Here is a 26,075-nt window from a genome sequence, read left to right on the forward strand (position 1 = left end):
TTTTTCTTCATTAGTAGGTATGCGATAAAAAGCAACATTTGGTTTACTCCTTTGTCGTTTGTACAACCGACCACACAGCAAGACATGACCATTTTATAAGATAATCGATTAGATGAAGGACTTTACGCTGTACGAGATTCAATGGTTACAATACAGGCAAGTGGCTCTTTTGCCGTCCAGCGTACCGTAGGGGGCGTTCCCATGAGGGCTGTGACGTCATGTGCAAAAGGTCAATAGTTGTACAGACAGTAGTAAACAGTAAAGGGAAATTTAGTAGCCAAGTTTTGTTGCATATTATCTTATCTTAGCCAATGGAAAGTAGCCTAACTTTCAATCATTGGTATTTATATCTGTGGTTTATAAAATCAGTGGCCTTTCTGACATGTGCATTATTACGTGGCCACATAGGGCAGCAATCTGGCGTCAGCACGTGGAATTTGTGCCCCCTTGTGGAGGAGTCGCCTTCTGTAGGAGAGATGCCTTTTCAATGCTTTTGCGGTCAGCCAATGTCCCGGGAACGTTTAAATAACTTCGCATCAGCCACACAATTTCATTTGATAAAAATGTGCGCCTTGGCTCAAGAAAAGTTAGTGAAACGCTGGCAATAGGCTACTTGATGCAATTACCAAGTGAAACGGGGTTGTGGGGTGGGGGACATGATATCGAGAAAAAAATAAAAATGTAACTTAAGTTGTAGATCAGTGCTTCATGACTGAGTTTTTTTTCCTTTTTAATAATGTGATGAAACACCTCCCTTCCTACGCCCACACACAACCACCACGTCACTAACGTACGCAATCTCTTTGAATGGAGAAAAAAAAAAGGGAAAGTTCAAAACCGAAATAAAGAAGCGGAAGCGCACTTAATCCCTGGAGGGAATGTTTCCAGTCGTTAAGATCTACTTCAATGACTCAACGTGTGACTAAATATGTGAAATTCGTGTCGTAAACGTGACATTTTAGGACGCTGTGAGATACAAGTTGAATGCTCAAATGGCGCCTACGTAGCCAATCGGGCGGGCTGGAGCGCGCATGCGAAATGGTGCTCGTTGAGTTTGGAAACAGTGTAAATCGGGAAATTTGACTATTACCGTTGGTCATGCTGTTTTTTAAACACCAGGATTAAAACAAATCGAGGTGTGTAATTTATTCAGTGTAAAGTGATAATTTGTGGAGATAACTATCAATTATTGGTGCAAAGAAAACAGCTTTGAAAGAAAATTGCGTTATAGAAATTTTGCTACAAACGCGGAGACTGAAAAAGCGAGACCACATTAACTACACAATAAATATCATTACATACTCAAGGGCTGGCACTAAAATCATTAAAAATAATAATAATAGTAACATAAGATTGTTTTATAAGGATGTGGCACGCCCTTTTGCACGCCTTTTGTGCTTAAAGTACTCAGATATCCGAGCTTTGAAATAACATTTGAAGGCGGCACAGTAGGGAGCTGTTGTAGAGGAAGTGTCGCCTGATGTTGGTCCGCACCTTTTCCGGTAACACAGCACCGCGGGGCCGAAGGGAGGGAGCGAGCGAGAGGGCGAAAAGAGGCCAGAGAGCGGGCGAGAAACGACTCGGGGACCGCGGGAAGAACATTAGCCCGATAGGTGAGTCGTTTTCACCCCACTTTGATGCGTCGAAAGCGGGGGCTCTTCTTTCCGCTTCAAAGTTGTCGTCCTCCGTCCTGACACCCCTCCCTGCTCTCGTGTCACATACAGGAGGGAAAAAGAGAGGAGAAAGTCGGATGAATTAGTCACATTTTCGGCCCCACTGCAGCAGAACGAGGAGGATTTTGAAGCCGTTTGTCGTGGAATTAACAACAGCAGCAGCTACGCTACCGAGGCGTTGAATTTCGTCGCCAGGCCCGGGGCAAGTGGAGACAGCCGGCGGCCGGGGAGGAAGTGAGAAGCCCGGGCTTGTGACAGGGCCTGCCTCCGTGGAAGAAAGCGTCGAGACGTCCGTGGAAATGTTGATTCTGAAGGGCACAGGTTAAGACTGAAGCATCCTCAAGGGCTTTACACACACCCACTCAGGTCACATCACCACCACACTGTTGCGCCCAATAAGCTTTTAATTACAATTCTAGAAGTATTTATGCACAGTAAACACAATGGGGAAAATGCTGTCAAAGATCTTTGGCAACAAAGAGATGAGAATACTGATGCTTGGACTTGACGCGGCGGGCAAGACCACCATCCTGTACAAGCTGAAGCTGGGACAGTCTGTCACCACCATCCCCACGGTGGGCTTCAACGTGGAGACGGTCACTTACAAGAACGTCAAGTTCAACGTGTGGGATGTGGGCGGCCAGGATAAGATCCGTCCGCTTTGGCGACACTACTATACGGGCACGCAGGGCTTGATCTTCGTGGTGGACTGCGCCGACCGGGACCGGATCGACGAGGCCCGCCAGGAGCTCCACCGCATCATCAACGACCGGGAGATGCGCGACGCCATCATCCTGATCTTCGCTAACAAGCAGGACCTGCCCGACGCCATGAAGCCCCACGAGATCCAGGAGAAGCTGGGCCTGACGCGCATCCGCGACCGCAACTGGTACGTGCAGCCTTCGTGTGCCACATCCGGGGACGGACTCTACGAGGGCCTCACCTGGCTTACCTCAAACTACAAATCTTAACCCTGCTCAGAGATGACGTCGCCTCTCTAGCAATTGTATCCTTGTTTTAATTCCTATTTTTGATCACTCACTATAGGGGTTCAAAGGGGTGAATTTCCATGAGAAGTTTTGTTCGGAAATTTTGGAAATGCAGTGAATCAGGCCAAAGCCACGTCTAATATAAATATTGCGTAGGTGCCATCTTGGTGCCAAGCAGTTATGTTGAACTAAGGGGAGGATTTTCTTTGAGTCAAGCCATAACCTTGTCTAACAAAAAAGTTTGTTGCCACCATCTTGTGGCAACTTTAGGCAATTACAAACTTCTTTGGGTGGATTTCATTTACTATTAGCGGATTTTTGCGGGGGTTCACTGTATTCCAAATGGGAAATGTCATGTAAATTTCTGGGAGTTTAATAGGAATTGAAGGTTTCACATTAAATTATTTTGGCATATTTGGATATCTATGGAAATAGATTAGCTGGTACCTCAAATTTGGATTTGAAACAAAAGGGGGAGAAAAAAAAGACCAAGCGAGAACTTGAAAAACTAAGTTAGGGCGCTTGTAAAGACACTGCACTTGAATGAAATCTGGTCAGAATTATGCTACAAATATTACCACCAATAACATTTAAATTCCGTGTTTACACTGGCCCCCCGCATGGTCACATATTCGCCGATTTGTTTTTGGGGGGGGAACCTATCCATCCAGATTCTCGGAAACTACTTTTTTTTTTTTTCCACTGCATTTTTTCTTGTTCTCCACTTACCGGTATTTGCATTCCCCCCCAGAGAAATTTATTTTTAAAAAAGTTTTAATGTTTCATGGCACTTATAATGAGCATCACAGATTTTTGTCCACTGTATTCCCAATAATTTCCATGGAAAGTTTCCACCTCACGACCCTCCTCACTATAACCCCAAATTTATTTCTCTTTTACTTTGCTTTGCTCTTATTTGCGAATTTAACACAGGGACATTCAGGAATCTCGTCACGAGTATTCCGGCTACATATCCAAAGGTTGGGAGAGTCTTTTGAGGACAGAACATTTGCCTTTACTAGCAACATTTTTCAAAGAATGTCTTCTTTTTTTTTTCTGGACCTCAACAACAACAACAAGAAGTGATTGTACACATTTTTGGATGTTGGATATTCACACACTGTGATATGGATCTCTATTTTTTTGCTCATTGTCTCACTCAGATTTTCCATGTTTCTAGTTTCAGCTGCCTTAACACAGAAAAAGTTGTTTTGTTCAGGGGAGGTCTGTTATTTGCTGCACTTGTTTAGTTTGACTGACCTGTTTGGACCCTGCCAAGTGTTTACCACCTCCGTTTTGGTGCTCAAATGACCCATTTGTTCCTCTTAATCGTCATTACATACTTTTGTTTTACGCTCTTCTTTTCTTTTTTTTGCTATGCTGATTTGCAGTAATAAAAAAAAAAAGTGATTATATCCACACCAGTGCAGAAGTGCTGCCTTTTTCCACTGAGGAAGCGACAACGCCGGTTGTCCTCTGAACCTGTGAGTCACCGCCGAACAAATGATGACAAGTCCGCTTAAACGCGGTCATGTTGGAAGAGGCCCACGCGTCGGATGTGGAAGTGAGCTCAGAGGTTGTCGTTTCAGGGCGACAAAGGTTGAATGGCAAACACACGTCCAGCAAGGGTAGTCGAGGAGTGTTATAGGTAAATGAAAGCAGTCATAAGCAGGAAGTGACACATTTCTTCCCCCCAAAAAATGAGTTTCAGCAACGACAAAGTCGGTGTATACTCGCAGGTTGCAACATTAGGAACACCCACGCATACTAAGTGCACTTCTACAAAAAATGTAACTAGGGTTGAGTGATTTAGAAAAATAGTTTAATGTTCTATTCCAATTCTATTATATTGTACTGAATTTTTTAGTATTTTAAAAATAGTCGCTGACAATGTTTTATTTTTGTCATTATCAATGTAATATCAACATAACAGTATCAGCAATTATATTTGTAAAAATTACAGAATTTTACAAACCGCTACAGCTTCCGCTCTTTTGGTGAAAAAAAAGACAGGTGTGAATTGTGGCTGCAAACATTTGCGAAACTTGATGAGTATCGGGTTCAACCCTAAACAGGCAGGTGGGAGAAAAAATGGCTCCGCGTCTGTGTATAAAGATCATCAGGTCAGGAATTCCTCTGCTCTGGGAATGCTGGCTCGCTATCTGCCATGCGCTTGGAAAGGCCGTCCATGTTTGCCCTCTGCCATGTTTGTTCTCTTGAAGTTTGACCTGCTGCTGACTTGCACAAATTCCACTTTCCAGCACTCGCTGGGAATACATTGTTTTGTCCCTGCTGTTTTTTGAGAGGATGTCAGCTGCAGAGCTCTTTTGAATGGCACAAACCATGACTCAGTTGAGTTCAGCGCTGACCTCCTCCAAGAAAGCCAAAGTTAAATTGCAAAGACTTTTTACATTTCGTGGGCAGCACGGTGTCCTTGTGGTAGTAAGCATGCACGTTTGAATTTTAACTTCCACCTTCCTGTGGGCAGTTAGCATGTTTTCCCTGGCTTCCTCCCACGGCCCAAAAACATGATTGTTAGCTTGAGTCTAAATTGTCCATAGGTGTGAGCGTGAATCTATGTTTGTTGTGTGATTGGTCACCACCTCTTGCCTAATTGGTAGACTAGACACAGCTTGCTAGTTTTGGGCTAGCTTGTGTTTTTGTTCTGTGTCCCTCCACTCCCCCGCAAGATTGGTGTATTTTTTGGCTTTTTTTGTCTAATTGAGCATTTCTCAGTTCATTTCCCCCCTTATTTTTAGCTTGGATTCTTCAGTGAATTTTTTATTTTGTTTTCCCTAGCTAATAAAATAGTATTAGTGGTAACTATTTTCGTATTATTTTAGGTAATATATTTTTTTCCCCAACTAGTGCGTATTTTGAAGCAATTTTTTGTGGCTAATTTCCTATATATTTTGTCTAATTTGGTGTTTTTCACCTAACACATGATTTTTTGTGTCTAATATTTTTTACGTTTTTCAAATATTTTTGTATTTTCTACCTAAGTTTTGTTGTTTAGTCCCCCCCAAAAATCAGCTATATTGTAATTTTTTTGTCTTTACAGTTTCCTGCTAAATGTTTTGTATACTTTTTACATTTTTCATCTATTTCTTTATCTTTCAATTATTTTTTGTAGTTTATTGTCTTGAAATTCAGCTAATAATTTTTTATTTTTAAGCTAATACTTTTTTTTGGGGGGGGGGGGGTAATATTTTTTGCATTTTTAACCCAAATATTCATTTTTTTTTTAATCAAATATTAGTTTGTTAGTTTTTTTGTCAATTTTTTTTATTTTCCAACTAATATTTTTGTGGTTTTGTATATTTTACTCTTTATGTATCTTTCAGTTGCTTTTGTATATATTTTTGTGTAATATTTTTAAGATAATGCTTTACTCTTTTTCAGTTATCTTTTTTTTGTATTTTTAGTATTCAATACTTTTCAAATAATGTTTTATATTTTAGCTCGTATTCATCTCTTTCAACTCTCAGCTGTTTCAGCAGCTGATGCGTGCCTCCTGCACAGTCAGCTTCACCTGTGACGCTATTAAAACGTTCCAAGCCCTTCAATGACACATTCTTTCACTTCCTCCCAAGTCAGAACTTGCTGAAAGCAGCACTGCGGAAGTGCATTGTTAAAGTTTAAATAAATGTGCGTGGGCACTATTTTATACACGCTTTTGCGCGTGATCTGTTAATAAGCGTTGAAATCTATTAAAAAAATAAAATAAAATACAGTTACATGCTCTAATGTTCATTAATAATAAATTATGCCGTGGGATGATTTTAAAAAGAGCTGCGGACCCAAAAATGGTCACCGGGCCGCACTTTGGACCTGCTATCAGACAAATACTCTTAATTTGCCACTTCCTCAGTTTTGATTGTAATCTGGCGTCAGTTCTTCATTCAAACCGCCAGACAGGAAACCATCGAGCAAGTGCAGGCAGTTCACTCATTAAATAGTACGGCTATTAGCGCGACCCCCTTGTTGTTAGTCTGGAATGTGAGAATTTCCTGTAGAACCATATTTGGTGAGAGAAATTGGGGTCTCAAAATATGCCACATGTTGTTGACACATTTTTGAGGTAATTTTTGTGGAGTAAATGGAAAAATAGATGTATCGAGTGGGGTTGAATGATTTTGAAAAATAATCTAATTGTGATTTTTTTCCCCCCTTCAATATTGCGATTACGATTTAATATGCGCTTTTTTTAATGGTCTTTTTTTCCCCATGTACTTTTTGAGTTTGATTAATTGTTCAGCACTACTACTGGGTTTCCACATGGAACGTATTAGAATTGTAATTCTGACTATACACATTGCAGATCAGCATAATGGCTAATATGCTTTTGTAATTTAAAAACAATCAAGTGGCACTGTGGTGCAACACACTGCTTTAAAGTGTTTACTATGTTTGTTTAAACATTGTGCGTGGCCTTCACCACTTACGATCCCTGCCTAAATTAGACACGGTGAGCCAAATATAAACTGCTAATCATGAGCCATCTGTTGTGTTGTAGTGCACGTACGTGGCTTTTGTTTTTGTTGTCTGTGTAACAGGTCGCTGGCAGGTGGATCAGAAAAAGGAGTTTGTCAACGAGCAACCTGACGTGAGTCCACTTTCCTTTTCCATCCTGCTCGGGGGGTTTCCTGTTCCTCTTTCCTCTGGATTGTGCATTCACGCCCTGAAGGGGACCTTTACCTTACTCGGCTCAGCGCATACTTCTTCTTTTTCACTCGCTGTTCTCACACAATTGTATTTAGTGTGTAAAGCAGTTAATTGATTAATTGATGACTCTTGTGGGTGAAATTAGTAGGCTACTGGTACAGCAGACATTCAAATCTGGAAATAGTAAATAAGCCCAGATAATACAAAAATTCAACTAACCCTGTTGACTCCTACTAGTACTACTAATATTTAAAGGGAAAGTACATGTTTGGGTTGACTTCCCCTTTAAGGTTGAAACGAGATAAAATACAGTAACAGTACTGAAGAAGTGAGAAAACTAAGTGTACTATAGTAGAATTAATGTGTGGGAAACAGTGAAAAGTAAAATAAATAAACTAAGATTAAAAATAACAATGAATGGTAAGGTGGAAAGTCTAATGAAAGGTAAAATGCCAAATAAAAAATTGAAAACTTTTTTTTAAAGATAAAATATGATATAGTTAGTGAAATTAAATATAAATACTCAAAAGCTAAGAAGAAAAACAAAATTTGATGAATATTATATTCATTTAATAATTAAAAACAATTGGTTAACACAAGATAACCGTAACTGAAAAACAAGATGTAAAACATAAGGTGAATAGACTTGTACTATTTTTTTTGTGTATATTGTCATTTTCTAAAATAGATTTTTGTTTAACTCAACTTTACTGATATAGCAAAAGCCGCCTATTTTTTATTTTGGTAAAAATAATGGGAATGTTATTTCTGGCATGCATATTGTATATCTTAGTTTAGAGTTACCCTGATCTGATCACGTAACTTTCAGCTGATCGGATAATTGTATCACACCCACTTTCTCGCTGTAAAATATCTATTTGTAGACACAAATAACGACGGTTGAAAGTACATTGCAGTTTGCTGAGGTATCAGACTCGGTATCGACTGATACTCAAACTCAAGTGACTCGATATGATTGGAACTTCCCTTATTGTTGCATTGTTCTGTATGCGACGTGTGAAATTTTAAGAATGTAATTAATAATCATTCATTTTTTTCCCCTTTAAGAGCTCAGTATTGTTCATTGTCATCATTGCTCTCCTTTTTAATTTTTTTTAATTTTGTATGTGGGCGAGTATGTGTGTGTGTGCGTGTGCGTGTGAGTGTATTCATTAGTTCACCAAAAACCTATTAAAAAATCCCCTACCGTTCACCTAAACCGAACACCGCCGTCAGGAGACCCGAGGAAGGACCAAAGAATTAATAATCATTCATGATGTTATACTACAATCACTACTAACAAGGAGGTTCATTTGAGCCGCATAGCATGCAGAACGGCGAACAAATGAATCGGCACAAAGTCCAGTCATGTGAGCCAAACTGCACTTTATGCGTCTTATTTTGAAATCAAACGACTTCTTTATCTTCTCCCGCTCACATGATCTCATCGTAATCTTCGGTTTAAAGTGTAACAAGGCCACACAAACACACACACACACGCACTCAAAAATAAATATACACGAGTGTGAGTGAGTTGCTAGCTACTACAAGTACTACAAAACCGTTTTCTCCACTTAATTGTGTCATTCATGTTGTGCGTGTGTATGCAATTAGTTTTCCCCTGTTGGGAGCCAACAATTACCACAGAGGCTGTTTTGTTGTGCCGCTGGAGGAATATGCCGAGCCAGCATTGGCACTGCCACTGACACACACACACACACACACACAGCTACAAACCTGATGACATTTGATTATTTTCTGTGCAAAAAAAAAAAAATCCCATTTGCAGTGCAATAAGAGAAATTCCTTTTCTTTGTAATCATCTCCATGGCAACCACGAGAAAAAGACTCAGCAGCAGATGGCTGTGTCATGTTTAAGCCTACCTTCAAAAAGATCATCTCCCGTCTTCTGGTTCTTTAAAATGTCCTCACTGTGTCCATTGTGTTTCATTTCTGTAGTCACTAACCAAAGGTTCGCAAAATTTTGGATATGTGTGTTTGTGAGGTGAGTCTCTACACAGAAACAGAGACCAAAATGTTTTATTTAATTTCTGATGTCAGATTTTTGATCAGTGACTGATCAGTCAGGACAGACACGCATATTGCTCGTGCTACTAATAAATAGAAAAACAAAGTTAATGGACAATATGCATGCCATTGGTTGTGGAACTTTTACAAGATTTTAAGGATTTATTTTTCCCCAAAAAATCCAAATTGTAAGACTGAAGTGGTGTTCGGTATGACATTAGTCCCAGCAGTTTTTTTTATGCCTTAAAGATATTTTGTGAATTTGTACATTATTATTTTTTCTACTTTTTAACATTTTAATGTTTTTACTACAAAAATTGTTTTTTCCACCAGTTCTTAGTTATTGATCTACTTTTTAAAATGTGTGTAGTTTGAACATATTTAGATTTTTTTTAACTTTCTTTTTACTTTATTCTATTTTTACTTCAAAAATTACAAATGTAAAAAAATTGCATTTTTTACTTTTTTTATATCTACCTGTTTAGTTTTCATTTTGTGCTCTTTTGAAATTTGTCAATTGAATTTTATATGATTATTTAAAAAATATATATGATTTTTTATTTAAAAAAATACATTTAATACATATAAAATACATTTTTAAGTTAAAATTAAAACAAGAAAACGTTTTCAAAGCAATTGAATGGCTATCAATTCTTGAATATTCGTTAAAAAAAATAAAGTTTATAATTTAAGTAGAAACATCTTTTGGGATGGCACATCTTTACTCATAAATTAAAATACAATATAAAGGTGAACACAATAATTTGACGGATGGTCATGTGTCTGGTATCGGTTTAACTGTGTGTGTGTGTGTGTGTGTGTGTGTGTGTGTGTGTGGTGATAAGTGTCCTTTAGCAACACTGACCTCAGCGAAGAGAAAAATTCTCCTTTGATGACATAGTTGAAGTCAGAAAAGTTGAGTCACTTGCTCGGCGACACAAAGCGCTCTCATTGTGAGCATAAATAATGCAGTTCAGCTGGTGGAGTTTGGACACGGCCTTCTTTGCTTTCACTCGGCTTGCGAAACGGTCTGGTAAAGCCGCCAAGGGAAAGAGGAGTACTAGCGGAGGAGGGTGTGACCTTAATCCCACAGCGAGAATGTGAAGGCGCATCTGGTCCTGCCAGTTTCTACCAGCCGGATTTCACAATTTTAAAAGCAAACACTTGAGCACTCAAACCCCAGTGAGTTAACTGACTGCAGCGGTGGGTTGTCATTCACTTTGAATTCATGGGTGTATTTGTTGGTGGGTGGGTTTGCGCTGTGGATTAGCCTGCGTGTGGTGTCAACCCATTAAACGTCATCAAAATGTCTCTGGAGTCGCTCTTTATTAGGCCTGCGTGTCTGTGGTTAAGCATGCATTTTTGTGGATATTTGCATAGTCAAATGTATGTCACTAAATGAACAATGTTTAACTTGAAATGTGCACACGGTACATCATGTCTTGTCAATATCTAAACCACATAGACTTTAACAAATGTATTATTTGCTCATTTCTCTTGGGTATGTACATAGTGATAGCGGTTAGCATGCCTCCCACACAGTCAAGCGGTCCCAGGATAGAATCCAGGACCTCCTGTGTGGAATTTGCGTCTTATGTTGCTTTTCCTCCCACTTTCCAAAAAAATGCATGAAAACTTCGTCCATAGCTTGAAATGTGGATGGTGGTTAGCCAGAGTACCTGCAAAACATGCTAACTTCCCAAATGAGGGCCTGAGATAAGATCCAAACCTTAGAACTGTTTTTGCAGTATTTCATCATCTATCCATGTATTAAACAAAAAAAAAAAACACTTTACTTTTGGTATATAGCAGTAAGCTAGCGCATATAGCAGCTAGCTTGCTACCCGCGAGCATTAGCATCTTGATTGAAGTCAAGTATAATTGCAGTTATTAAAAAAACAAAACTATAAAAACGCTTGCTGCAAAAAACATAGTTAACCTTGTTTGTTTCTATGGAATTCCCAAATTGGGACTCATTTAAAACTCCTTAAAAACACATAATTTAAAAAATAATGTTTACAATTTTTTTGCACTAGACTATTTTAGGAGCATTTGTACTTCACACTTACTGCAACTTAATTTCACATTTCATAATGATATTCATGGACTGTGTTCCTTCTCAATGCCTATCTACTTTTACAATATAGCGATATGGACCTTGCATCACATTGTGGGGCACTGTTCAAGTCAGCACACGTTAAACCACACCAACAATACTTGAGGCTAGCTAGAGATGTGAGGCATGTCACACCTCCATATAATAGATTGAATTACTGACATCCAAATGATGTCCACAATAACCTGATACAGAGCATTTATACTCATCAAGTATGGTACATTAAGTGAGATTAGGGATTCAAAAATAATAATAATTAAAGGGGACATTACTATGAAAAGTTGACTTTACAATGTCTTTATACAGTAGTTGGGTCTCTGGAGTTTCTGCATGGTGGGCATTTGTAGTGTTTGCATTTTTGAAGACACAAATGATCTGTTTTCAGTTCTGGACAACAACAGGAACATTCGGAGAAGACTATTATCTCATTCTCTGCCATTGACGGCTATAGACGTCAAAAATTCATTTGAACTATTTCTATTAGTTTAACTATTTTTTTTCACTCTTGTTAACAAGAGTATGAAAACTAGAATTTTATTTTATTTTATAATCAAAACAGATATAAAATCGTGAGTTAACTAGTGGTCATGCGATTAATTACGATGACAAATTTTAATCGCCTAATGCCCTTAATTTTTTATATATTTTTTCTTTTTTAAATACTTTCTTCTTTTTTAACTCATTAACTGTCAAAAAAATCATTTGAACAATTTCTATTAGTTTAAAAATGTTTTCTTCTTTTGTTAAAAGTATGAAAACCTAAAAAAATTTATTGCACATTTAGAACAGATATAAAATGTGTTATTAATCGTGAGTTAACTAGTGAAGTCATGCGATTAATTACAATAAAAAAAAATATTATCACCTGATGGCCCTAATTTTTAATAATCTTTTCTTTTTTTAATCGTGAGTTAACTAGTAAAGTCATGCGATTAATTACAATTTAAAAAAATAATCACCCGACGCCCTTAATTTTTTAATAATCTTTTCTTTAAAGGGCAAGCATAATTAGGGAAAGGATGGGAAGTAGTCTGGCGGCCAGATTCCAGCTTTTGCTTGAAGTGGCTCTGAATATTAACCCAGCGTCCTGATCAAGTCAGAGATGGAGAAACTGGGGGTTGTTAATGTAAATTTGAATCACTTATACATTTCATCACTGTGGAGCGGAAATGCATCATGGCTTGCTAACGTACACATTTTCAGAATTACAAGAGATAGTTGGTTATTTAATTCCACGCTTGACTTGATGGTTTGGTATGCATCCTGGTGACCTAACAATGTGTATACAAACAAAAAGTAAATTTTCTACAATATGTCCTCTTGAAATATTAAAATTGGAACGTGTGAGTCAGTAAATGAACACAGTAGTCTGATTAACTGAGGTGTACTGTCCCCTTGTGGTGAGACAGTTAACTAGTATGTATAAGTATGTGCCTGAGACCTTACAATTAAACATCCACTTTGATGCATTTAAGGGAGCATAACCTAGAAAATAAAAATAGCACCAAAAGAAGACTGCTGCCGTTAACAGTTTTGCAGAAGAATGAGCTCCAAACTCTCTCCTGACTTCCAGACTGGAAGAGAAGGTGTCTTGTCTGGGGCATGTTGGTGACCCACATCCTCGCTACCCAACACACACAACCCACTAACATTCACAAGCTATAAGAAGAAGTTATGATATTCATAAGACTAATTAAAGTCACGTCTTTGTTTTTTTCCAGCGAAGAAAAAAAGGTGTAGAAATGCTTCATTTTAATCTAACCGAGGAGCTTCTCTTTACGTCACCCATTTCTCATTTTAAAAGGGGGCTCGTGTTTTATCTACGACTTTTATATGACAAGGAACCGAATTATGAGGAGATACAAATTAAACTAGTTTTTAAAACTACAGTAGATATGGGTGTAAGCGGTGTATTTTCGTTTACTGTCATTTTAATCGATAACCTAGCGATGGGTCTTTTCCAGCCACCCCCACCGCTACATGGTATGCCCCACTCGCCACTGTTAGCCGTTGTTGTCTCCCCCCTTTGCTTTGCTAGTGAGCAGATTTCGACACAAGCTAGCGGCACACTTCGCTATTTTAATGCCTCGAAAAGATGCTCCTCCGGCGGCCCAAAACTGTCCAACACACGGCAACAAGTCCGGGGAAACTTTGTCCGACTGTGTCCCAACTTGACTAAAGAGGCGCCCCCCCCAACGGTTTTCACCGCGACACTTTCGAGGGGGTGTTAGCATTGTTTAATCGTTCCGTAGTATTCACAGTGTGGACGACTCGTCTTTCTTTTCTCTCTCGTTTTTTTCTTTTAAAAATATATTTATTGCATTCCTGGAGCAAGTCCTCGCTGATGAATTCACCAAAAAAGGACGGAGATGATGATGTGCCCTTTAAAGACTCGATAAAATACGGCGAACTGGTCATTTTGGGGTAAGTAGTGGATGGATAGTAAAAAAAAGAAAAAGAAAAAAAAGTGGGATGGAGAACCGCTCCATCATCGTGACGCTTCAGACGCACTGTTATATTATTACGTATAAATGTTTATTTTACGCATCTAATGTGTGATACATGTCATTTTTATTGCCCAGCGAATGACGTTCCCACAACCCGACCGTCGACGTGAATGTTAAAAAGTAACTTTAAAACCCACGGATTGTCTTGTATGCGTGGTGCGTTTGGGTGTCGTCGTGGGGAAAAAAAAGGCTTCATGACTATTTGACAGAACTGCAACGGGACACACTTTTTCATCAATGGTTGTAGGTGTACAGAGGGAGAACAGGGATGGAGGGGGCTGAATCCGGATGATGTCATCCTATGCTGGATCTTTTATGGCTCCATGTAGGGACCGTCTGAAAAATACATGGCCGTGTGCATGCTTTTAATAGTGTAGTCGTCTTTTATTTATGTTTTTGCTGTGTGTAGTTTCATCCTGACCGGGGCAATGGTGGAGTAGTAGGAGGAGAAAAGCCCCTCTTCGTCACTGGCGGGATGCGCCGGCTTCCACGGAATCTGCTGGGAGCTTGAATGCCACACGCTTCCGTCCCGACCAGTTTCTCACAAACGTCCTTCTTGGGCCGCACGGTTTCCTGTCTGTGCCAAAGATAACTGACCTAATGGCCTATCGTTTCCCCCCATCCCCTTCCTGCTCAGAGGCTGAATAGCTGAATGCAAATTAATCGTCTTCCGTGATGCCTTTTCCCTCACTTTACAACGAGGTGGCACTCTACCATGGAATTTGTGGCATAAACCGGTTGAACAGATTTGTTGTAACATTTCAGTGTGCATACAGCCAGGATGGATAAAAATTCAAATTTGTTATAATATAATATGCCCCTTTCTCGCATGTGCGGTAATCCCCTGCCAAAAAGTATTTATACACAAGGGAAATCCATAGTGTTTTACACAAGCAAAAGAATAATGGTTAAAACAAGATTAAAAAGAACAAACCCCAATATAAAAGACGGATAAATTAAAATATGAAGGGAAAAAAAGTCAGTAAACAAATACAGTGCAGCTCAGTATCTGGCTAATGCATCTGCTTGGTGGGGGGAAACAATTAGTCAACTGAATGCGATACTAACTTTGCTCAGTACGATTCTACTTGCAGTCGATGCTTTTATCTGGCTACCAACACTAGTTCAGCAAAATCTATTTACAGTATATTAAAAATGTTTAGTCCGGAACACAGGCATACAGAGTTCTTATATGGTACACATTTTCCCACTGAAAATCACAATCTGTAAGCCATTTATTGTGAGCGGATTGTTGTAAAATGAGTTTGAAATTAGATTTTTTTTTTTTTTGGATCACAGTTTGTGCTATGTTTACAGTTTCGATTATTGATATAGGCAATTATAAACATTTTGTTAGGGCGAGGTGGGGTGTCAATTATTCACTATTTTCCCAGCAGGGCTCGGTTCCCTACTGTACTGCGCAGCTGAGCCTCTGGCATGCGAACGTCATAGTTAGCGATATGCTTTTGGCGGTACTTCAAACTCATTAATGTATTTGAAACGCTATCAGGCGAACTTGAATAGCGTGACAGAAACGTATGATTCAGTTACTGGTTTGGTCCGTAACATGTCAGAAATTAGGCAAAAATGTTAATCATTGTTTTCCAAATCCAAAGCAGATGTTTGTGAATGTTTAATTTGGATTCAACACGTCTGCTGTCATGGAGGACTATAGACATCTGAGAGTATTTACTGTTGAGGCTCCAATTTAAAAAAAAACTTGACAAGGTGTCCAAATGATGAATAGATTATCAAAAACAATTATTTGATAATCAGTTAGTTGTCAATTTTTGCTCCTTCTGACTTGAACCATGCCAGAGTTTGCAGACCACGACACACCGAGCTAATGTTAGCTTGTGGTCATCTTTAATTGTTAAATCATTAAGCAATTTGTATAATGTATTTGATTGTTTAACCAGCCATCAATCCACATACTCTGCATTGAAATGAAATAGTACAACAATGTTAGAAATTGACCAGTGGGGATTGATGTGGGCCGCTGTTAAGCCTTACTTAGTCGAACCCCATTCATTATTTAAAGGACATTTAAGACACACAGCTTTAAAAAAATTACAAGTGCGGGAGAGTTAATATAATGGCTAAAATTTCCAGTTTCCTGCGATTAACTATGACGCCTTGTTGCTAATTAATTCAAGAGACGATAGGTCAAGTTTGGCTCGTCGCTCGTTAGATGGATATGTAGAAATTCCAGGCACTCTCTCAATTAGTTATACAGTATATGTTGTTTTAAAATGCGAGCTCATACTTCTGTTGCATGTTCCAAACCGGTTCTCACAGGAACTGTACATAACTTGGCTAAGACTGGATCAGAAAATTGGCTGGATTAACCCTCCAGAAATCCGTTGCAATTGCCAGTGTTAAGATCGAAAACTTAAAACTACAAAAGTTACAGGAAAACATAAACCCCAAGTCTCAGTCATTTTTCAACTATAATACTGCCTACTTCCAAATCATGGCTTGTTTTCACGTGACTTGTGCCTCGTCTCTTTCTCCCTTTCTGTCGCATCTCATGTGTGTTTTGACCTTGCATCTGTCAGCACTGACGATGTCACGCAGGCCGGCGCCGCGTGGTCGATGCCAGTCTCCACGCAGGCCACACGAACCGCCTGCCAGCGCTCGTTAACCATAGTTAGCCTGGACACCGCGCAGTCCATCATGGCCTTTTTATGAGTGTGCTTTGTCTCTCTTACACCTTCTTATCTCACTGTTGCCACGGCCTTCAAGCTTTGGAAAGTGTCCGTGGTAAAAAGCTGACGCGGGGTCTAGAGGGAGTGAATATTTCATGCTGCGCTTTATGATGTTTGCGCATGCAGTACACAAACGGCCGCTCGCGTCATACGTCACATATAGCCCTGCTTCATCTCTGGCCGCTTTATTTATCTCCCCCTTCCATCGTCTCCTTCCTGCCCTTTGCTTATTACATTTATGTGCCAGCCAGTCTCTCCCTGTTTTTGTTCTTGATGGGGGCCCAAGAAGTCTGTCTTGAGTGTTTGTGGGGATGTGAGAGCTTGTTTGTCACCACTTGTGTGGTTCCCCTCTTTTCACATTAGTATGACAGGGCTTAAAATTTTACTTTGTAGACTTAATAAAAATGGTATAATGTAACCTATGCGTATTTCCATTATTTCCAATGGGAATAATTGCTTTCAAAGGAGGTTTGTAGTAGAGTTGTTAATGCACTTCTGATTATTAATGTCTTAAAAGCGGCGCGCTGCCTTCTGCCTGAACTGAAAGCGTGGAAATTATTTTAATCGGCTTCATAAAGAAAATGAGTGAATCATTTATTGCCGCGTGAAACTTGCAATCATCTTTCCACGGTGAAGTTTATATTAAATTTGAGCAAAGAGGAATGTTGAATCGCCATCTGTTAATGCACAACTTAAATCACTTCTCACTTCCCGTAATTATCTCATAAATGTCAGGCCTTGTGCAAAAGCTATTAAAACCAGATTTTCTGTGTGTTTTGGTTGGCACATGCGAACTCCCTTTTTGGTTAGTGGATCAAATCTGACCTTTCGAAAAGTCCCGTTCAGGGCGAAGGTGCTGAACTTTCTGGCAACCATGACGCTGGTTTCCAGAGCGCCTCATATCAGTGAAATGCTCACTTCCTGCGGCGTTTGTGTCACGAGAACAACAACCAGCGGCGTCAGCTGGTGTATGAGCGAACATAGATGGCGACGAGCAAGCCTTGCTGACATGTTTCCTTTGCTGTGAACGCTGCCCGTGATGTCCGCCTCGTGTTTGTCGTCTTTGTGCCGCTTTGACTGACGAGATGAATTCTCATTGAGGGTTGAGCTCTACTGGATGTTTTGATTGTGTTCAAAAGAACTCCCAGCCCGTGCTTTTTTTAGCCACTGCGTTTGATATCTCTTTATCTTTGCAGCACCACTTTCTAGTTAGACGACATAACTGAGACAATGATGGAATAATAATAATGGTGAAAGCAGCAATTTGTGTATGCATGTATATTAGGGATGTAAAGCACTGGGGGAAACCCTGTTTATAAGTAAACTGCATTACTGTCCGGCGATTCCATTTTTTTAATCGTAATTAATTGCATGACTTTAAGAGCAAACTCACGATTAATCTGTTCTAAATGTACAATAACCCCCCCCCCCCCCAATTTTTCATACTCTTGTTAACATTAAAGCTACTGAATGTAGAATATTCAATTTTGAATCGCTACTGCCACCTGCTGATGAAAAATGAAACTGCACATAACCTTCTTTACATACACACACATGACGTTACATCCGCAGACAGGGCGCGGGAAAGTCAAACCCGAATCCAGTCTGAAAACTATTGGCTCGAGGCTTGCGGGAGTATCCATTGTGAACAGCTAAGGTGTTAATCTACTACTTAGAAGACATTTCAGTCATAAATGAAAAAGGATTCTGTAAAGATATGTTTGAGGAAAAAAGTTAGATATTGCAGATTTAAAGTGGGGGAAAAATGTTAAACTAATAGAAATATGTATATATTAATAATTTCATATTAATTCATAAAATTGAGTTACAATTAAAAAGATTTATTGTACTGTAAAAAAACCCCATGTGATATTGATTTGTATTGAGGTAAATTTTCTGCCACTAGATGGCATAATTGCATTTGTAAGACGCTGGTGAAAGCGCAGTGCATTTTGCATTTTTCTTTTCTTATTAAGCGCTATCTAATCTTTAACATAAGGTAACTTGTGAAGTTATGCACATTTGTAAAAGACAACTTGACCCCAGTCTCCACAAATAAATGCATTATTATAAAACGTATTACTGCAAAATTTTGTCGTGGACTTGTGTACAGGCTTTCCAAGTAAGGGGCGGTCATTAATCGCCTGTTAAAAAATTAGTGGCGTTAAAGGAACTTTAAATTAACTCAAATTGAACGCACTACTTTTGATAGCCCTAGTTTTAACTAATCCAAACCATCTTCGTCTTTTGCCGTCATCAGGTACAATGGCTCTCTTCCCAGCGGCGACCGCGGGCGCCGAAAGAGCCGCTTCGCTCTGTACCGACGCGCCAAGGCCAACGGCGTCAAGCCCAGCGCCGTGCACATCCTCAACACGCCGCAGGACAGTAAGGTGTGTGTGTGTGGGGGGGGGGGGGGGGGGGGGGGGTAAAAGCATCCTTCTTGTCACCACTGCAACAAAATGGACTAATGCGTATGATGCTAATGATCTCCTCGGTGGAGTTAATGAGCCAAACGAGGGCTAACGCCGGCCACTCGCGTCATTGCAGGCTGTGCACAGCAGGGGGCAGCACAGCATCTCCTTCACGCTGTCCCGCAATCAGACAGTGGTGGTGGAGTATTGCCATGACAACAACACTGACATGTTCCAGGTAATGTGTTTGTTCACATAAGCAAAAATTATATTTATTTTGGGGAATAAATGAGTGTTATCTGTTCATTCTGCAGATTGGCCGCTCCACAGAGAGTCCCATTGACTTTGTGGTGACGGACACCTCCGGGGGTGCGAAAGAGGGCGAGGACCCCTCCATAGCACCCAGCACCATCTCTCGCTTTGCCTGCCGTGTGGTGTGTGAGCGCCACCCGCCGTACACGGCACGCATCTACGCCGCCGGCTTCGACTCCTCCAAAAATATCTTCTTAGGGGTGCGGCAAGTGTTTTTGCACAGTTTTTTTGTTCACGTTCTCAAGGAGCCGTAGTGGAAATAATTGCGCATATGCCTCCGCAGGAGAAGGCGACCAAGTGGAAGAACCCAGACGGCCACATGGATGGCCTGACCACCAACGGTGTGCTGGTAATGCACCCCGAGGGCTTCCCTGAAGACCCCAAGCAGGGTCTGTGGCGGGAGATCTCGGTGTGCGGCGACGTTTACGCCCTGCGAGAAACTCGGTCGGGGCCCAGTCGGGGCAAACTGGTGAGTCGTCAATTTCTGGATTTATTTGTTTTTATGAGGGGTGTAACAGTACGTGTATTCGGAGTATACGTTTGTGGTACGGAAGAGAGACGTCGAATTCCCACGACCACAGGGGTACTTTCACTTACAAGTTTAATTTGTTTTAAAGTATATGTATTTTACCACCTCCCTCAAAAGAAAAAGAAAAAAAACACCAGATCACCTGTCAACATGGAATTCATCATCAAGCAGGGCTTAAAGTGTTCCGGCAACGTGCTGGATCTCCGCCGTTTGACAAAAACAAAAAAACTTCGCAGAGTCTACCTGTAGCATGCATGTTATTAACCGAGTGGTCTTAAATGCAGCATCCAAGTTGCTGTACCGAAATTAGATGAGAAAAAAAGGAGAGCCAATTCATGAGGCCTGGGGGGAAGGCGTCATAATTAACAACGGTGTAAAAAAACAAATGGTGCTGGGCGTGGATAGAAGAAATGGGTGGAGACGGAAAGCCTTTAGGGAGCTGGTGCCAGAAACGAGAGCCAGGTACTTCTTTCTGTGTATTGTGCTCAAAGAAGCTGATGTATGCAACTGTCAGCGGGGGGAAAAAAGTTCTACGATGCCCTGAAGCAGAGCCCGACCATAAAGCAGCAGTTCACACTTTGCCACATAACACATCGTTTGGCAGGAGAATTTTTTATTTACTTTAAACCCTGATCATGACAGGATGTACTGTACTTTTAAAGCAGCCATTTTGGTTGAATCCATTTTGGAGTGACGCCATTTTGGGTGAATCGTAGGTCTACTGTCTACTCAGGCCACCCAAAGTTTTCAAATTTAAAAAATAATCGTGATGAAATGAACTCGTTCTTGTTTTTCTAATATTTAATGATCAATGTTTTGAGTTTTATCCACTTAAGTTGGTCAATTATCATTTGTTTTTGCATGGCAGGTACAATCCTTCATATAGAATACCTTGAACAAGACAAAGTCCAGAAATTAAATTTTAAGTTAAATTTTAGACTGCTAGTGTTAGATTTTAGACTGCAAAAAATTCCTATAACATAAAAAAAGGTACCTTTACAAAAGTGGTATTTTCATAAAGACTTAAATAATACAGAACTATGCTAAATATGAGATCATGTATTATATTATGAATATTATAATTGTTGTAAATACACCTCTGCAGAGGAGGTAATAATCCTTGCACACTCTCTGACAGTCAGAGCGCCACTGCCACCTACTGTAGTGGATGTGCAATTGCACTTTATTCTAGTAGCACCAAAAAAAAAAAAAAAGTTCCCTGAGGTCACACGTGTCCCCCGGATGTACTGTATTAAGCGCACGTCTACTGTGTGTCGCCCCCTACAGGCGGAAGGCGAGAGCAGCGCGTTACGCGATGGCTCACTGGTGGACCTATGCGGCGCCACCCTGCTGTGGCGCACGGGCGAAGGCCTCATGCGCGCTCCCACCCTGCGCCACCTGGAGGCGCTTCGACAGGAGCTGAACGCGTCGCGGCCGCAGTGTCCCGTGGGCCTCAGCACGCTTGCCTTTCCCAGCCTGCCACGCAGCCACAGGTACAGCCCAGAGATTATATAACGACTAAATCGAGGTTTTATGAAAAACGTGTATAACACAAGCTGTCATTTCAGCCTTGAAGAGCGTCAGCCCTGGGTCTACCTCACCTGCGGCCACGTCCACGGACGCCACGACTGGGGCCAGAGATCGGAGGCTGGCATGGAGGAGCCCTTGGAGGGCGAAGGCTCCACGACGCGACGGGAATGCCCGCTGTGCCGCAGCGTGGGCCCCTACGTGCCCCTGTGGCTGGGGTGCGAGCCGGCCGTGTACGTGGACGCCGGCGCCCCCACGTATGCCTTCGTGCCGTGCGGCCACGTATGCTCGGAGAGGACAAACAGGTACTGGGCGGACACCCCGCTGCCCCACGGGACGCACGCCTTCAGACCCGTGTGCCCGTTCTGCTCCGCCGCCCTCAGCACGCCCGGGTGGATGCGGCTCATCTTCCAGGGTCCCATCGACTAGCCGCAACGCAAAGCCCCATTCCTACCCTTCTCGATTTGTTTTTTCTTTTCTTTTAACTGTATGCAGCTCCTTCCCTTACTTCTCCTTCAGGGCTTGGTGATGGATTGAGGATCTGGACTTTAGGCAACTAAATGAAACGTGACAGAATGATCGATACGCTCATTGATTACCTCGGAAATCTCCGTAGTTAGTCTGCTGGTTTTCATCCCGCATAAGCTTGACCTTCTTGCAAAGAATAAATGTTTAAGTCAAATTTTATGTTTTATGTAGCACTCTAGCAGGGCAACTAACTAACCTCCATGCTCACATGATGCTTTTCAATGTGTCATCTTTTGTGGCGTGAAAGCCAGCAGACATTGTTTAGGATCATACTGGGCTTACGACGAGATTGGTTCAAATTTGTACTTTAGTCACGCCATTGTCAAGTCATACTATTCTGAACCAACGTTTTCAAAGCAAACTATTTAAATTAGTTGAGAGATAACAAATTCTCAACGGATTCAAATAATGCTATTTCTAACTTACAAATGTTCACATCATACAAAATCATCAACATCACGTGTATTCTTACGCCACCCCGTCACTAGTTAATTGCGCACCGTTCGCAATCTGGAAACCGCCGATAGAAGACAAGACAGTCGTAAAACAAGCACCCTCTGTATACACCTGGACCAGATCTCAAACCCATCATCAAGCAGATGGAGTATAAACGAGGGCTTGGACTCCCAACAAACTAGGTAAGATCCGCTTTACACACACGCACACACCAAACTCCCTGAAGCAATAACACCACTCACTCTTGTATAAGCTAAGACCTCACGCTAGCCTTTAGCCAAGCACTAGACTAGCGGTGGTCGCCTCCAACATGGCTGTAGCGTTTTTTTTCTTCCCCCTCCACAGATTCGGAGGTCAACCAGAAGTGTGTTTCACCAAAACAATTGACATTAATGTTTAATGGGCTGGTTTTACGTGCTTGTGGATAATGTCCGCTCGCCAGAGGCTGAGCTGCACTGTAGTTGTTTACAATATGTTCTGTCAGGGCACTCAGAGATCATTCATGTCCCCTACCTAAAAATCTGAATCCAATACAAATATAATATTAACACACTTCTGGTTTCTCCGCTAATGCTAACAGGGTTCCTTTTTGAAGTACGTGAGTGTGTCCGTGTATCCAAAGGTTTGACCTAGCTTGACCTAAAACAAACAAACAAACAAACAAACAAACAAACAACTTAACCTTTTTGTTGTAGTTTTTTTCCCTAAAGTGTGTGCTTGTGCGTGTGTCAAAGAAAAGTTATTTTGTTAGGAAATGTGGTTCTGTGTATGGAGAAAATAAATTATATATATATATATATATATATATATATATATATATATATATATATATATATATATATATATATATATATATATAATTATAGATATATATATATATATATATATATATATATATAATTATAGATATATATAATTATATATATATATATAAATTACTATTTTTGTATCTAATTTAGTTGTTCAACTCGGTGAAAGTTCAGCATATGGTCCGGGATGTGTTAGACGTAGAAGTGAGTGTGAAAATGTTGCCAACACTGTGTCTCTCATTTACACACACGCACACACGCATACATACACACACACAGACAAACAATACACAGTTGATACAGTGCTACAATTGCCCGGACATTGAATGTAGCCGACCATACAGGCTATGTGTTTATTAGCCTTCCTGGTGCTCTTATTGAATGGTCTATATTGTGATACTATTTTTGTAAGTGAATATGACAGTGACACCCCCCCCCCCACCAGCTTGAATATGATAACCTCATGTATGGAAGAGTGGATACACTTGTGTGTGTCTCACTTGCATGTGCACACACAGTATGTACACTGCACTCAAAATGCACCCCCCCCCCCTTGAATTTCCACTGAGTGTTTGACAATTAAGATGTCTTCCGAGTCTTCGGCTGTTAAATGTGCAAAAATAGAAGAAAAAAAATCCTCATACTTGACTAATGTTTGGAAGTGAGAGTCACACTTTGTACTGTAATGCTACTAATATTTGCCGCCAACTCTGCTGCAGCATAAGAGAAATTGAGCCCACATTTGTTTATTTTGATTGTCGTTCATCTCCTTCCAGCTTGCTGCTCCCTCACAAAGCCAGCACAGCACCGTTGTCGAGGTATTTAACACAAAACTACAGTAAATCTTTAGTTACAATTCCATTTAACATTTTTAAAATGCTTTATGTAACCAAAACAGTGGTACCTTGATTTGGTTGACAAAATGTACTAATGAAATCGATTTGTGTTTGGAAATTTAAGGCAAAAGTCCATAGACTTTTTTTTGTGCGACCAGTTATGATAGAAAAGTCCACCAAATTTCATGCAGTTGAGTTAAACTGGTGACGGGCTAATTTTTTGTTTTGGGGGGGGGCCACCTGAAAGTACAATAGGCAAACGTAAAAAAGAAATGTCACATATACAGTGAAATCAACCACTAATGTAATGTAAGATCTTAAAACAAAAACACACTCTCTACCTTTTGATCACTAACACTAGCAGCTAAGGTAGCAGTCCACATTTACTCACTGCTCCTCAAATGCCAAACACCAGTCGCAGAACATCCAAAAGAATTTGTCCAGGCTAAGCCAATGGGGATGAAAACAAAGTACAAAACAACCAGGACCGTTTTGGGTCCAAATTTGTGTGATATTCAAGTCCAGTTTTTCCAGAGATTTGGATCTGACTCCAAATTTGAGAAGAAATTAAACATCAAGGTACCATTGCACGTTCCGCAGTTTGAGCACGGTTGATAATTGATTTTTGCTTAACTGTTATTGTCGCTCAGGATTTAGTGTGGCACACAGTGATTTTACTACACAACACTTAAACATGAGAGCATTTATCTGCTACTATAGACAGTATACAAGGTCACACGTGATCAGTTATTTACGGGTTTTAATAACAAAAGAATGAAACTGCGCAAACCTGCCAAAAGATAGATTTTAGTAAAACATCTTATACAGTGTTGGCATGTGGATGGAAGAACTGTTGCAGCACCTGTTATTCATTTTTAGATTCCTATTTTTATATACTTTTAGGTGTTGTTATTGATTTCAGTTACTTAGTTTTAACATGTAGCCTCTACTAGATGCAGAAACAGTATTTACTTTTTTTTATATTCCAATTGTTTAGCACTTCTAACAACTTAATGTATTATTTGACCTTTATTTCAAACCTCCCACATGTATTATTAAACCGTGAAACCACCTCACCTTTTTATTATGCATTTTTTTTTTAAAGAACTACAATACATGTACAGCTCTTTGTTTCTTATTTTCCAATCGTATTCCTCTGTAACCGAATGGTGCACAGACAATCGCTATACACATGTCAATAAACCTGTTGAAAAGTGCCACATTTGGGTGTGAGTTTTGTGTGTACCCGTTGATATGCGTGCATAGGAATAAAAAGTGTATTCCGTATTATCCCAAATTGTTATATAGTGTGTGTACATTTTATAAGATGAAGCTACGTGCCAGCAGATGGCGCTTTCCACCACTCTTTATGATCGTTATGGAAAGGACTGCATTGCTGTAAGTTGCATCACCAGCTATTTAGTGTATGTGCATATTGCATATATATATATATATATATATATATATATATATATATATATATATATATATATATATATATATATATATAAGAGCTGTCAAACGATTACAATTTGTAATCAGATTAATCACATCTTAGAATTTTGATTAATCACGATTAATCGCTTAACAAAAAAGCCTTTTTTTAATCAATATTTTTTCCCCAAATTTGAAGAGCACCAGGTTATGTGTTAATTCTTTTGACATTTAATGTTATGAGGACATCTTCAACTTCATCTTTTGATTCACTGCACACGCGCATCCTCCTCTTTTTCTAATCAGGTAATTACTTGCATGATTCAAAATGGAAAAAAAATGACCCCAATATTTTGACATGAACAAATATTCTAAATGTGATACGCAAACATTTATTAAATGCATTACTTTAATGCATGCAATTATGTTTATTGCTCAAACACAACCTGTTTTACCACGCTAAAGGATAATCTAAAATTCAAAAAAATTAATAGTGCGATTAGTCTGCGTTAATTCATGAGTAATGCGATCATTTTTTGTGATTAAT

At 40.0% G+C, this 26,075-nt stretch overlaps 2 protein-coding genes across 2 annotated transcripts; both read left to right on the plus strand.

Annotated features, from left to right (window-relative positions):
* Nucleotides 1-1,446: 1,446 nt before the first annotated feature.
* Nucleotides 1,447-4,081, plus strand: LOC147158425 (ADP-ribosylation factor 6). Its single transcript, XM_086060712.1, has 2 exons — nucleotides 1,447-1,613; nucleotides 1,725-4,081. Exon 2 carries the CDS (start codon nucleotides 2,117-2,119, stop codon nucleotides 2,642-2,644), a length of 528 nt encoding a protein of 175 aa, XP_085916838.1. The 5' UTR covers nucleotides 1,447-1,613; nucleotides 1,725-2,116; the 3' UTR covers nucleotides 2,645-4,081.
* Nucleotides 4,082-13,489: 9,408 nt separating this feature from the next.
* Nucleotides 13,490-25,316, plus strand: LOC147158426 (E3 ubiquitin-protein ligase pellino homolog 2). The gene is made up of 7 exons (XM_086061181.1): nucleotides 13,490-13,895; nucleotides 18,947-19,076; nucleotides 19,234-19,335; nucleotides 19,412-19,609; nucleotides 19,693-19,878; nucleotides 21,226-21,431; nucleotides 21,507-25,316. The coding sequence occupies exons 1-7, from the start codon at nucleotides 13,816-13,818 to the stop codon at nucleotides 21,892-21,894; spliced, it is 1,290 nt and encodes a 429-aa protein (XP_085917307.1). The 5' UTR covers nucleotides 13,490-13,815; the 3' UTR covers nucleotides 21,895-25,316.
* The last annotated feature ends 759 nt before the right edge of the window (nucleotides 25,317-26,075 follow it).

This window comes from Leptonotus elevatus, chromosome 18 (assembly GCF_054856555.1).
Source record: "Leptonotus elevatus isolate MCC_2025b chromosome 18, RoL_Lele_1.0, whole genome shotgun sequence".
Lineage (NCBI taxonomy): Eukaryota > Metazoa > Chordata > Actinopteri > Syngnathiformes > Syngnathidae > Leptonotus > Leptonotus elevatus.